This window comes from Oncorhynchus masou, chromosome 28 (genome assembly GCF_036934945.1).
Source record: "Oncorhynchus masou masou isolate Uvic2021 chromosome 28, UVic_Omas_1.1, whole genome shotgun sequence".
Classification (NCBI taxonomy): domain Eukaryota; kingdom Metazoa; phylum Chordata; class Actinopteri; order Salmoniformes; family Salmonidae; genus Oncorhynchus; species Oncorhynchus masou.
This window is the reverse complement of record NC_088239.1, coordinates 11,694,867-11,709,676: the sequence shown is the minus strand read 5'-3', so window position 1 is coordinate 11,709,676 and position 14,810 is coordinate 11,694,867. Positions and strand designations below refer to the sequence as shown.

General features: G+C 47.1%; 1 protein-coding gene across 1 annotated transcript in view; it reads right to left on the bottom strand.

The window, feature by feature from the left end:
- Positions 1-4,469: 4,469 nt before the first annotated feature.
- The window catches only part of LOC135517159 (zinc finger homeobox protein 4-like), a 175,007-nt gene continuing 164,666 nt past the window's right edge, over positions 4,470-14,810 (bottom strand). Inside the window, 2 exon segments of the mRNA XM_064941213.1 lie at positions 4,470-8,913; positions 9,405-14,810. Of these exon segments, the coding sequence (XP_064797285.1) occupies positions 7,304-8,913; positions 9,405-14,810 (7,016 nt within the window). The 3' untranslated portion in view covers positions 4,470-7,303.

The window sequence follows — 14,810 nt, the reverse complement described above, 5'->3', positions numbered from 1 at the left end:
CACAGATGATGCAATCTCTATTGCACTCCACACTGCCCATTCCCACCTGGACAAAAGGAACACCTATGTGAGAATGCTATTCATTGACTACAGCTCAGCGTTCAAAAGCATAGTGCCCTCACAGCTCATCAATAAGCTAAGGAACCTGGGACTAGTCACCTCCCTCTGCAAATGGATCCTGGACTTCCTGACAGGCCACTCCCAGGAGGTAAGGTTAGGTAACAACACATCCACCACACTGATCCTCAACACAGGGGGCCCTCAGGGGTGCGTGCTCAGCCCCCTCCCGTACTCCCTGTTCACTCATGACTGCACGGCCAGGCACAACTCCAACACCATCATTAAATTTGCTGATGACACAACAGTGGTAGGCCTGATCACCGACAACAACGAGACAGCCTAAAGGGAGTAGGTCAGAGACATGGCCGTTTGGTGCCAGGACAACAACCTCTCCCTCAAAGTGATCGAGACAAAGAAGATGATTGTAGACTACAGGAATAAGTGGACCGAGCATGCCCCCATTCTCATCGACGGGGCTGCATTTAAGCAGGTTGAGAGCTTCAAGCTCCTTGTTGTCCACATCACTAACAAACTAGCAAAGTCCAAGCACACCAAGACATGACAAAACCTATTCCCCCTAAGGAGACTGAAAAGATTGGGCATGGGTCCTCAGAGCATGGTTGATTGCATCACTGCCTGGTATGGCTACTGCTCGGCCTCTGACCGCAAGGCACAACAGAGGGTAGTGTGAACGACCCAGTACATTACTGGGGCCAAGCTTCCTGCCATCCAGGACCTCTATACCAGGCGGTGTCAGAGGAAGGCCCTAAAAATAGTTTAAGACTTCAGGCATCCTAGTCATTGACTGTTCTCTCTGCTACCGCATGGCAAGCGGTACCGGAGTGCCAAGTCTAGGTCCATAAGGTTTCTAAACAGCTTCTACCCCGAAGCCATAAGACTACTGAATAGACTATTTGCATTGCCCCCCCTCCCCACACCACTGCCAGGGTGGTTCAATTGTTGTGAAGAAGGCTTCAGGGCGCCCAAGAAGGTCCAGCAAACGCCTGGACCGTCTCCTAAAGTTGATTCTGCTGCGGGATTGGGGCACCACCAGTACAGAGCTTGCTCAGGAATGGCAGCAGGCAGGTGTGAGGGCATCTGCACACACAGTGAGGTGAAGACTTTTGGAGAATGGCCTGGTGTCAAGAAGGGCAGCAAAGAAGCCTCTTCTCTCCAGGAAAAACATCAGGGACAGACTGATATTGTGCAAAAGTTACAGGGCTTGGACTGCTGAGGACTGGGGTAAAGTCCTTTTCTCTGATGAATCCCCGTTCCGATTGTTTGGGGCATTCGGAAAAAAGCTTGTCCGGAGAAAACAAGGTGAGCGCTACCATCAGTCCTGTGTCATACCAACAGTTAAGCATCCTGAGACCATTCATGTGTGGGGTTGCTTCTCAGCCAAGGGAGTGGGCTCATTAACACATCCTCCGAGAGCAACTTCTCCCAAACATCCAGGAACAGTTTGGTGACGAACAATGCCTTTTCCATCATGATAGAGCACCTTGCCATAAGGCAAAAGTGATAACTAAGTGGCTCGGGGAACAAAACATCAATATTTTTGGTACATGGCCAGGAAACTCCCCAGACCTTAATCCCACTGAGAACTTGTGGTCAATCCTCAAGAGGCGGGTGGACAAACAAAAACCCACCAATTCTGACAAACTCCAAGCATTGATTATGCAACAATGGGCTTCCATCAGTCAGGATGTTGCCCAGAAGTTAATTGACAGCATGCCAGGGCGGATTGCAGAAGTCTTGAAAAAGAAGGTTCAACACTGCAAATATTAACTCTTTGCATTAACTTCATATAATTGTCAAAAAAAGCCTTAAACACTTATGAAATGCATGTAATTATACTTCAGTATTCCATAGTAACATCTGACAAAAATATCTAAAGACACTGAAGCAGCAAACTTTGTGAAAATTAAAATTTGTGTCATTCTCAAAAATTTGGGCCACGACTGTACATACTACCTCAACTAACCGGTGCCACTCACATTGACTGTACTGGCCCCCCCCCTGTATATATTGTTCTTTTTACTGCTGCTCTTCAATAACTTGTTACTTTTGTCTCTTATTCTTATCCATATGTTTTTTTTTAAACTGCATTGTTGGTCAGGGGCTCGTAAGTAAGCGTGTCACTGTACCTGTACCTGTCGTAACGCAGGGCGAATGGGACGAATTACATTTGATTTGACATATTACCTCAATTACCTCGACTAACCTGTACCCCCGCATATTGACTCTGTACCGGTAGCCCCTGGATATAGCCTCCACATTGACTCTGTACCGGTAGCCCCTGGATACAGCCTCCACATTGACTCTGTACCGGTAGCCCCTGTATATAGCCTCCACATTGACTCTGTACCGGTAGCCCCTGGATATAGCCTCCACATTGACTCTGTACCGGTAGCCCCTGGATATAGCCTCCACATTGACTCTGTACCGGTAGCCCCTGGATATAGCCTCCACATTGACTCTGTACCGGTAGCCCCTAAATATAGCCTCCACATTGACTCTGTACCGGTAGCCCCTGGATATAGCCTCCACATTGACTCTGTACCGGTAGCCCCTGGATATAGCCTCCACATTGACTCTGTACCGGTAGCCCCTGGATATAGCCTCCACATTGACTCTGTACCGGTAGCCCCTGGATATAGCCTCCACATTGACTCTGTACCGGTAGCCCCTAAATATAGCCTCCACATTGACTCTGTACCGGTAGCCCCTGGATATAGCCTCCACATTGACTCTGTACCGGTAGCCCCTGGATATAGCCTCCACATTGACTCTGTACCGGTAGCCCCTGGATATAGCCTCCACATTGACTCTGTACCGGTAGCCCCTAAATATAGCCTCCACATTGACTCTGTACCGGTAGCCCCTGGATATAGCCTCCACATTGACTCTGTACCGGTAGCCCCTGGATATAGCCTCCACATTGACTCTGTACCGGTAGCCCCTGGATATAGCCTCCACATTGACTCTGTACCGGTAGTCCCTGGATATAGCCTCCACATTGACTCTGTACCGGTAGCCCCTAAATATAGCCTCCACATTGACTCTGTACCGGTAGCCCCTGGATATAGCCTCCACATTGACTCTGTACCGGTAGCCCCTGGATATAGCCTCGCTACTGTTATGATATTATTGCTCCTTAATTATTTGTTATTTTTCTATTTATCTTATTTATTTATTTTTATTTTGACATTTTCACTTCAGTTTATTTTAGTAAATACTTTCTTAATGCTTTTTTCTTTTCCTAAACCTGCATTGTTGGTTAATTAAGTGCTTTTAAGTAAGGGTTTTACTGTAAGGTCTACCTACACCTGTTGTATATTACGCATGTGACAAATAAAGTTTGATTTGATTTGAAATTCGCCATTGTTGCTGTTCTCCCTCGTTCTTCAGAAAGCCCAATACTGGTGCTGATGATCTGGCAATGGATGTGATTGGATTTTCAGCCCTCCGTCATTAAATCCCCATGGTTAGAATACTGATTCCTGTATTTAGTGTGTGTGTGTGTGTGTGTGTGTGTGTGTGTGTGTGTGTGTGTGTGTGTGTGTGTGTGCGCGCGCACAGTACCTGTGTGTAATGTCTGTGATATACCACAGTAAACCAATGTGAAGTGTGTGTGTGTGTGTGTGTAGCATTTAGTGAGTGTGAAGCCTGGGCTGTTTTCACTCTTTCAGTCTAATAAACTAGGCTCGTGGGGAGATGGATGCATCACCTCTGTCTAATCCATGTCTCTCCCAAACATTGCATTATCCAGGGAGAAATCCATTTTCTGCAGCCTGTTCAAAGTCAGATGTCTCTCTCTCTCTCTCTCTCTCTCATTGGTCTCAACTACTACTACCGGGACATCAACATCTGGAGCTAATGACAATACCAGCTGAAATCCCCATCCAGATTAGCCTTCAGAAGATAATTTAGCAATCTGGTTAAATCCAGATTACAACAGAATAACACGTCAGATAGCAATGTTCTCCTTCTGAAAGTAAATGCAAGTTTATGCAGGATCAGGGAGACAAAAACGTGACTAAAACCTATTTCAGAGAGATTAGTCAACAGTTGTAGTGCAGCAATGCCAAAATGTTGCAGTGCCTAAATGACCAGGATGTTCAAGTAAGTGAAGCTGCTACCTAGGGAAGATCTCGATAATACTGTAAGAATATACACAGGGAAATGAATGCCGTGCTAATGAAGAGAAATCAACATACCTTATTCAATAATTCTGTAAAACGAGAAAAGTAACCGCATTCCCGAATCAATATACTTTACATGAAATAGGTGTATGATGTTTGCCATTTATGATCACATGGCCTTCTGATCATGTTTACGTAAGGTGAAGCAGACTCAAAACATTAGCGATGCCAAACTAATAAAATACTTTTGATGACGGACAAAACTGGTTTGCAGATACAGTTTTTAATGTATCACAACAATGAGCAACAAACATACTTGATGAACTATTTCCAGAAGTTGTTCAAATACCATCTACAATAAACGTAATTTCAACTATGACAACAGGTCTGTGACAAAAAAAAAAATGAAAACAAATGTTTCAAAACCATGTTATTACCGTGTGACGGTACAGTTGAGACCTCAAACATTACAGTAACAAAAACTAATGAGACTACTCTCTATATATAAAACATCAATAACATTTTTGGTTTAGTTTATTTAAAGTTTTAGCCATAGGGGCTTCTTCTTAGTAAACCCTCAGGATGCATTTCCTATGTAACCAGGACGTAGAATACATATTGTGTAGGATAGGACTGCGCCGTGAAATTCCCTTTTGACATCCAGAGGAAAACAATCCCAATATCAACCTTTTGAAGGCTGTTCTCTCTTTAGCGTGACACAATCCATCCAAGAAGAAGAAAAAACATGTTTTTTTTGTAATTCTTTCTTTCTTTTGGCTGCTGTGGAGTTGTTACATTATCGTACCATCCTTTTGGTTGTTGGTTTGTTAGCTTCTACCTGTCCTTTGGTGTGGAAAGCATTGTGTTTGCTGCTAACATCTTAGCACGTGATGCTAGCTGACAGTTCAGTCTGGCAATGCTTTAGCCACATTGAGGGGAAAGGCAAGAAGACAGGTTGGCAAAGCTTTTGGGATCAGGATAGTCGTTGGTGTTTGTACAATGGCAGGATCGCACCTATAGGCCCAGGACATCTCTTATGAAACAACATTGTAAAAGTGTCTTCAGGATCAAAGTAAATGTTAAAATACTAAAAATCCAAATAAGAAACATTTATGTTTCGCACGAGAAAAGATCATTAGAAACTGTGACATTTTGCGTTTCAACTTTGAATGAAAACACTAAAACACCTGTACAATAATAAAACGTATGAGGAAATGTTACTTGATTTTATCATTTGAAACAATAACTAAGCATGATTTGATTTTAACCTGTCAAACAGTTGCATTACATGCTACTTGTTCATATCAGAATAGGAAATACCAAAAGCAATACATTTTTGCATTTCTTCATATTAATACATCTGTACCATGCACAGCCAACTACGAATATATACAACAGCTTAGCTCTCTTTGTTCACAAGCCTTTTCCTTTCATACAAATAGCCTCTTGTTACTTTGGAATGAATCACGTCAGCTTACCTTACCAAACTGAAAAAGTGATTCATAACAACGCAACACCCTTTAACAGCTTTCACATTCTTTAAGTTCTACTGCAAAATAAAACAAGACAAACAAACTAAAAACAGAATGAAATGTAAAAACAGCAAAGCAAAGTGATCCGCGGGTCAGCATTCAGCCTGTTGGACAATTTATGGGGAGCAAATTATTATTATTTTAAACATTACACAGTAGCAGCAACATGTTATATGGTAATACTTTGTAATGCATAAATGACTAAATAATTAGTGTTGACTTTTCATGATAGATCAACTGAAGTGCCCAGAAAATGAATGCGAGGACGAAGACCTATGCAGTAAATGGCAGTGTATAGGTGTAACACTGTTATCAGTCCTACAAGCACAGGGGAAAACATGTCATAATGTAAAATACATGCTGTAGTCCCCCTTTGTAATGCAGCATATTTGCTTATGCAAATATCATACCTTTTCTTAAAAAAACCAAAACATTTTGACCGACTTGTACTCTAACAGTTTCAAGTATACAGTACTACTTTCATGGATGCACCAATTGTTAAATAGGTCACTGGGTTGTTAGGCGTCAATCCTCTAACAAACCAAAATGCTGCTGCGATCGTACGCAAAATAATAATTAAAACAAACAAACAAACATACAAACACAAAAACATCTATTAAATTAACACATGGGTCTACCAAAATAATAATAATAAAAAACAGACAAAAACAAAATAAGTGCACTATAGTCCAGAAATAAGCAAGGTACCGTACAGCAATTCACAAATGAAAAAAAGTCTTATTCACATAATTAATAATCAAGAGTGTATAAAACTAGAGATATTACCTCTTCAGAAAAGGGTGTGAGCAGAGGTAAAAGAGAGAAGGTAAGAGTTGGCACAGATTAGTATATTCTACAAGAGAAAAAGGGGTCGGATATAGACTCAGTTTGTTGTCATACAAACTAGAAAACAAAGGGGAATCGTACTTCACCATTCTAAAATTCCCACTGTGGCAAAACCATAGTGTCTTTGTAGGGCGGAAACTAAAAGGATATGCACGCTGTCCATTGTAACAGTAATATTGTCTCTCTTCTACACACATCAAGGACATGTGTCTGATAAAGCGTGACATGTTTTGGTTAAAAGCCAAGTGGACCCAGGCTCGTTGCTGCTTTAACCAATGACAAATGTTATGTTCTGACCTGAGAATTTAAAGCTACTGAATTACACCAGCTATCTAGACTAACAGAGGTTCTCTTTGAGGGTTTTCTGGATCGTCGTCCCATACAGTACATGCTAGCATTTGGAAAACAATCCAGCTGAGGTGCAATTTGCTATCGTGAGTTTTTGGCTTGAAACAAGCTCCACGGGGGAGCCTGAGAGATCTTTTCCTACTCCGTGTTTTTGTATACAATATAAGCTCAGTCAAGCATCTGCAACAGTTCTGTCCATAACAAAAATCAATCAATATCTTGCCAGCATATCAATATGGGAAAAACAATCCTGAGTCAATCATTTGGTACTGTAATTTTTTGGGTTAGAGAAACTTTGGAACTGCAGTTTAAAAGTCTTATTTTTTTATTTATTTTTTATTTTTTAAAGCAAGGGATCCTATTTTTCACCTCCTACACACTGAACATATCCATTCGGATACTGCTGAAGCCTGCATCTAGGCCGGAGGTCGACTTAGCCTTGGCCTCCAACACCTTATCTAAGTCATCCAGCTTCTGTCTCAGCTCGTTGTCAGATTCATCTGAACAACTCTCATTGGGTAGGGAGGTGGGAACCCCTGAGACGCTGCTGCAGGACGTTGAGGTAACCATCAGAGGCAAGGAAAGGGGAGGAATAGGAGACGCAGACAGGGAGGAGGAGGAGGAAGCAGCTTTCCGGGCAGTGGCCTGGAAAAAGTTATCTGGCCAGGACTTGATGGCCAAGCGAGAGAGATGGGGAAAGGTGTTATTAGAAGGAGGAGCTGCAGACTGCGAGGTAGATGTGGTCTTGACAGGAGTAGGGGTGCAGACAGAGTGAGGTAATAATCTAGCATGCTCTTTGGCATTTCTCATTGCTTGTTTGATTGTTTTCTCTTTGTGCAAGCTCAACTGGAGGTGTTGGCCAAGTGCTTCATTCCCGTTGACCACCACGTTGCAGGCGATGCACCTGTACTTACTCACTGCCTTTCTAAGAACTGTCTCCTGTGGGTCTGGAAAAGGGTTTCCGAAGTAGCAGAAAGACTTCTGGTGATGCACTGCAGAGTCCTCATCAGCGAATACCATCTGGCACTTCCTACATATGAACTGGTGCTTGACAGACGGAATGATGAAATCGTCAGGGAAGTCTGTGGTTCTTTTGGTTTCTGTTGGCAGTTCTTTTGTGCTTTCCGTCAAAGAGCATTTGTTGTTGTTGGTGTCATCCTTAGTTCCCATAGATAGTTTTGGTTTGAAAGACTTGGGGTTGCTCTGCACAATTGGTGAAGATGCCTTCACAGGGGCTGGCTTCTGCTTCGGCTGTTTATGATGCTGTTTTTGTTGCTCAATATGTTTTTGGTGCTGCTGCTGCTGTTGCTGCTTCTGCAGGGAATCCTGGAGGGACAGCTGGTACTGCTGATACTGCTGCAGGAGGGCGGTGGGATTCATGCCCGCCATGGCGGCCTGTGGGAGGGCGGCAGGTCCATAGGGGAACAGGTTCTCCATCCCGCCGAACGGAGGGAAGTATCCCCCCGCCTGCATCCCTCCAAGAATCTGTGGCGAAAAGCTGTTGGCGAAGCCCGGGAGGAAGTAAGGCAGGAACTGGCCTCCCAGGAAGGAGCTTGGGTCTGCTGCGCCGGTCAGGGCATTCTGAAGAGCCTGTAGTTGAGCGGCATCCAGATGACCCTCACGTCCTGGTTTGCCCGAGGCTGGAGACGGCTTCTCCCTCTTTTTGTTGTTGCTGACGTTGGGGGTCTGTAGACGGCCGCCGTTCTCCACTTCTCTTTCCTTGGCCTTCTTCTGGTGGTGTGGCTTCTCCTCTGGTTTCTTGCTGCTGCTGCTGTTGTTGTTGCTCTCTCTTTCTTGGTATTTGCTGTGCTGCTCAATGTGGTTGGTTGAAGTCAGAGGGGTAGAGGAAACAAGAGGAAGAGGTGGAGGAGGTGGAGGAGTCTGCAGAAGATTCTTGTTTGGGGTAGTGCTCAGAGACATGGCAGGAGAGGGGGTGGCTGGGTTCGGGAATCCAAGCATGCCAGCACCAGGAGATGCTAAAGCTGAAATATAGTGGTATAAATGATATTCAAATGTGTTTAAATTTATATTCACCCTAATATTACAATGTAAATATTGTTCAGTAATACATTATGCAGATATATGCAGTTATGATCGACTTCATAATTATATATATATATATATATATACCAACATGAGGATATTATAAATATACCAAACCCACATCAAAGGAGAGGAGGGGAAATTAATTCCACAATGACAAAAATGCATTTGCTTAAAAAAATGTCAGAACCATTATATTATGTAGAAGTTCTGCACTGAACATTGAGATCATGCATTAAAGTGTATTTTACACAATGTACAACGTTTGGTAAAATATCTCTACCAACAACAACAACACTGTGATGGAATGAAGAGAAAATACTGCAGAGAAAGAGTATTTTGAGCATGTAAAGCATAGACAAAAAATGATCATAAAAGTTATATAAAATTACTATTATCTGTGTGTTCTCTGTGTGTCATAGTAACTCACCAGGTGTGTTGGGTGGGTAAATAGGAAGTGAGGATGGCCCGGTGACCCCAGGAAGTAGTACCGGCGGGAGGCCAGAGATCCCGGGATAGCCTGAGGGCAGGCTGAGGCCATGAAGTGCATTGTTGTGGTTCACTGCAGTCTGAAGCTGCTGGGCAGCCAGATTGCTGAGCCCATCGCTCCCAGCCTTCTTCAGACGATCCATCTCCTGCTGAGCCATCAGCTGGCGGACCGTGGTGGGTGCTAGGTAGTCCTTCTCTCTGTCCACCTGGTTGACCAGGGTCTCCTGCACTTTAGCAATGTGCTGTTTGGAGAAGATGTGGTCACGGATGGACATCCGGGCAGTGTACTTCACACCACACAAAGTACACTCCGGCCGGGGCCCGTCCGGCCCGCCTTGACTGATCATGAATGGCTTTCCAATATTGATTTTGAACTTCTTTTCCTTGGCGCGGGCGTTCTGGAACCACACCTGCACCACACGCTTGGGGAGGCCCATCTCACTGCCCAGCATCTCACACTCCTGCATGGTGGGGGTGCGGTAGTCACTGAAACAAGCCTTGAGGACTTTCAGCTGAAGGTTGCTCATCTGAGTCCTGAAGCGCTTGTGGCCTGGTCTCTCCCCACCACTGCCACTTCCCTTTCCAGACCTGAAGGGGTTTCCACTTCCGAAGGGGCTGGGGGAGCTGGGGTCGGTCAGGCTGGAGGTTTCGCTCTGGTCGTTGTTGTCTTCCATGTCGTCATCTCTGGAGCTGTAGTAGGAGTAAGAGTAGGAGCAGGAGTCTCCGTCCTTGCCGGAGTAGCTGAGGGAGGGGCTCGCCATGCTGAAGGGGAAGCGGTCGTCGCCACCGTCTGAGCTCTGGGCAAGGTTGTTCTTGCTGTCGCACGCCAGCTTGTCCCCTCCGTTGGCCATGAGGCTCTCCAGCTCATTGTTGTTGCCCTCATCTCCAGTGGTGGCGTCACTTATGGCCGTGTTGATGGACGAGGTTTCGTCAAAGTCCATTTTGTTGTTGATGTCGTAGGATGAGGCCTCTGCAGAATTAATGTTAAGCCCTTCAGATTCATCACAGTTTTCTGTTTTTAAGGATGAAGGGCTCATTAAGTTTTTTAACTCTGCCTCAGATTGTTTGACAGGCGTTGAGGAAGCTGCGGGCAGCTCGTACTCATTCGGCTCAGTCTTGGTGGGCAGCTGCGGGAACTCAAAGAAGTTGTACTTGTGCGGGCTCTCACCTCCATCATCTTGGTTCATCATTGGGCTATTGGGCAGACTAAACCCTGCCTGTTTGGCTTCATGCCAGTGTCTAGAGCGGATATGGCTGTCCAAAGCTGACTTGGCCTTGAACAGCGCCCGGCAAAAAGGACATTTCTTATGTGATTGGGAGGCCCCCAGTGCTCTGAACTGTCCCTTTCTCTCTCGGGCACGTGTGTTCTGAAACCACACCTGCACCACTCTCTTCTTCAGGCCGACCTCACGGGCGATGTGATCCAGCATCTTCCTCGTGGGGTTGGAGTCCAGCAAGTATTTGTCATAGAGGATCTCTAGTTGTTCTGGGGTGATGGTGGTTCTGAGACGTTTGTCTCTGTGCTGTTCTTCCGTCATGATTCCGTTATCTTTTTCATTGGATCCATCCTCTTTCTCATCTAGTTTTCTCTTCATGGAGCCAGAGCCGGGAGCTGAGGACAAACCAGAGCCGCTTTGAGTTGGCATCTGGAGTCCTCCAGACAGAAGCTGGCTAGTCATCAGAGGGTTATTGGGATCGAAGATCAGATAGGGCATGTCCATGGGCCTTTCCAGGAACTGGGAATGGAGGAACTGGTTCTGGGCTGCCAGGAAATGCATATGTTGGTGCTCCTGCCATAGCTCAATGCTTGGGAAGGCTATCTTGCACTGGTCACACTGGTATTGGAGCATCTGGGGAGAGAGGCTGTTGGTGAGGGAGGAGAGGGCCAGAGAGAGGGGGCTGGAGGGGATGGTGGCTGACTGAGGCTGGGAGTGGGGTCTGGACATGTGGGGCTGGGGGGTCTTCTGAGGGGGTGGCTGAGGGGTGGAGGCCTTGGAGGGTCTGGGGTCCGGTAGAGACTTTATCATAACTGGAGAAGGGGCAGGTCCTGGCTCTTTAGGCTTGGGCTCAGAGGGCGGTTCAGACTTGGGGGATGTCTTTTCCAGGTTGGAGTGAGGGGAGGGCATCAGAGGGGAACTGGAGCCTGAGCTAGTGGCTGTTCCATGGTGATGCTTGGATGACTCAGGGTGCTTGGCTGGGCATGGTTCTCCTATATCCATGTACTCCTCAGACTGGTTGTCCTCATTCCCTTCCTCATCCTCGTCCTTGTAGCACGTTTTCTTCTGGTGGGTGATCAGGTCGAAGATTCGTGGGAACACCACACTACATTTCTTGCACTCGTACTGCATATTGCTGGTGCGGATGTAGCGCTCATTCGTCAGTTCTTTCTTCTCATTGTCTTTAGCATCTGCCTGGTTCTCGTAGCTCTTCCGGGCCTTCTGGCGGGCGTTTTGGAACCACACCACGATAACCCTTGACGGCAGGTTGAGCACGGTGGACAGCTGCTCAATCTCATCATCTTTCGGGTAAGCATTTGTGTCGAAGAAGTCCTGTAGGACCCTCAGTTGGTAGTCAGTGAACCTTGTCCTGGAGGACCGTTTGTTCATGGTGGCATCAGTCCTGTAGTACTCCAGTGTACTGTACTGGGACTCCAGCCTAATATCCTCCATCGTGGTAATAGGTGGAATGTTGAAGTTGTAAGGAGAGTCTTTGTTTCGCTGCCTCTCTTTGAAGAGGGTGTTACGGAACCAGTGCTTGATGACTTTCTGGGGGAGGCTGGACATATCAGCCATCTCCTGAATCTGCTCCTCAGTGGGCGAGTTGTTGATGTCAAAGTGTGCTCTGAGGACCTTCAGCTGGTCGTCCGTGATGCGGGTTCGAGGGCGCTTGAACTGTGACTGCCTCAGGAAGTTTGGATCGAGACCTAGCTGCTGCTGACAAAGCTGGGTGAGATCCGAGGACAGGGAGTCCATTGTAGGCAGCTGCAGGGTGAGTTGAGGGTGTAGCCCTTGGTGCTGGATGGACTGCATCAACAGAGGGGGGAAGAGGGAGAAATCTAGTGGGATGGAAGGCTGCACCTGTGGGGATACGGAGGTTGGTGGAGGAGGGGGAGGTGGGGGTGGTGGCTGGGTCTGTGGAGCCTGGTTTGGGGCAGGGGATGGGGCCTTGATCTGGGGCTTGTTCGTGGAGGTGCAGGGAGGCTGCTGGGTGGTCACTGGGACTGGTGAGGGAGGAGGAAGGAGAGGCAGTGGTGGGGGAGTCTCAGGGGAAGGGGGGTTGATGGGGTAGAGCTTGTCATAGGCCTCTCGGTACTGCTGGGCAAACTTCTCCAGCTCTCCATAAGGAAAGAACTGTCCATGGATGTGCTCTTGGTGGCTTTTGAGAATAAGCATGTTGGAGAAGAGCTTTCCACACATCCCACATTCCAGCTTGCAGTTATTGATCTCCAGTTGTTGTTGTTGTGGTTGTTGTTTTTGTTCTTCTCCTTCTTTGTTTTTCTTCTGGTTTTTCTGCCTGTTCTCGTTGTACTGGATGACCAGCTCAAATCCAAAGTTCTCGAGAAGGGCCTTGGCTGCGTTTCCTCTGGCTCCTGACACGATACGTGGAGGAGGAATCAGCGGCTCAGGAAACTTGGACTTTTTGTCTTTTTTGTCCTTTCCTCCCTCACTGACTCCATCCGCTCCATTCTCCATCTTGGCTTTGCTCTCCTGTTTTTCCAGATGCTCCTCTGACTCTCTGGACATATGTATGTCAGACACTGACACAGCATTGGGCTCCATTTTGGGCTTGTGGCTCTGCGGTTGCTGTTTTTTTTGCTGCTGGAGCTGCAACTGGGATGCTTGTTGCTGCTGCTGCTGCTGCTGCTGCTGTTGTTGCTGCTGTTGAGCCTGAGCCTGCTGTAGCTGGTGTTGCTGCTGCATCTGCTGCTTCAGGTCTTCCAGGAAAGAACCAGTCAAGCCCGGCATCCCGAAGGCGGCGGCTGAGTGAAGTGCCAACTCTGGGCTCAGGTTGAATTCTGCCCCTGGGATGTAGAAGGGGAAAAGGAACTGTGGCTGCTGGAACTGAAGCAGAGCCTCTGGGGTCATGCCGAACTGGGGGTAAAAAGCAGAGTTGAGGAATTGGGGCTGGAAAAAGGCAGCCTGCTGCTGGAGCTCGTGTTGGAGCTGCATCTGTAGTTGAGCTTGGGACTGAGCATTCTGATGGCTTTGCTGTGCAGAGACATGATCAGTAGTGTGCTTTGCATTGTTGCTGTTGTTGGCTTCTTTGGCATCTAGAGTGTTTTCTTTGTTAACCAAGGGCGTCACGCTTCTAACATTTTCTAAGTTGGCATTGTTGCCTTGTCCGGTTGGGGCTGGGATGCTGGATGGAGCCATGCCACTAGTGTTCCCAATCCCTGTACAACTGCTGCTGCTGCTTGTCTCGGTTTTGGCAGTTCTGACTTTGGTATGATGCAGCACAGACCTCATGTGGATCTCTAGGGTTGAGCTTTGGCTGTAGGCGACGTTGCAGATATTGCATTTGAATGGTTTGTTGTCGGCATTGTTGTTGGTCTCAGGGGAAACCGGGCTGGAGGCCTCCTGGAGAACTTTCTTCAGCTTGTGCAGGTGAGAGACGGAGTTGTAATGGACCAGAAGGATGTTCTTCTGGGTGAAGGACTCCTTACACACCGTGCACTTGTATGGCCGGGACGGGTCCAGGAACTTCTCCAAGGTGAAGTTGGGGCCTTTTCTAAATGGGAGGGTTCGCTTTGTTTCAGCTCCCATGTCATCTTGCAACAAGCTACTGTCACTTCCTGTTGAGCTGGCCTTTTCTTCCAGGTCCAGCTCATCATCTTTATCCATTTCCTGTTCAAAGGCCTGCTGTGCCTCCTCGTAGGCCATGGCCTCGCTCTCGGGGACGAAGTCTCCGTTTAACGGCAGGCTGCCGCAGAGCTGTTGGACCTCGGCTTCGCTCAGCTCCGGATGTCCGTTCTCCAGGTGCTTCCGGAGCGCCAAGAATGTCCGGAAGCTGCGTTGGCAGAGACTGCACATGGTGGCCGCCCGGATGGCATGGTACTGGGAATGTATCTGCAGCTTCTGCATGGTCTTGAAGGCCAGGCTGCAGTGGTTGCAGCGGTATTTGTAGATGTGGCGGTCAGAGACTGAGAGCTGTTGCTGCTGGCGTCTCTGGAGGTCGTTCAGATGATCCTGGAGGGAGTCAGGACTCTTTCGATCCTGCCCAACCCCACCAGAAGTCTTCCAGTCTGGAGCTTCAGACCCCTCCTTGGGGGGTTTGAGTTCCTCTCGTAGAAGGTCTACTTCACTTTTGTCTTGGCCTGTGCTGTTCATCTGGTCCTTGGATCTGTTCC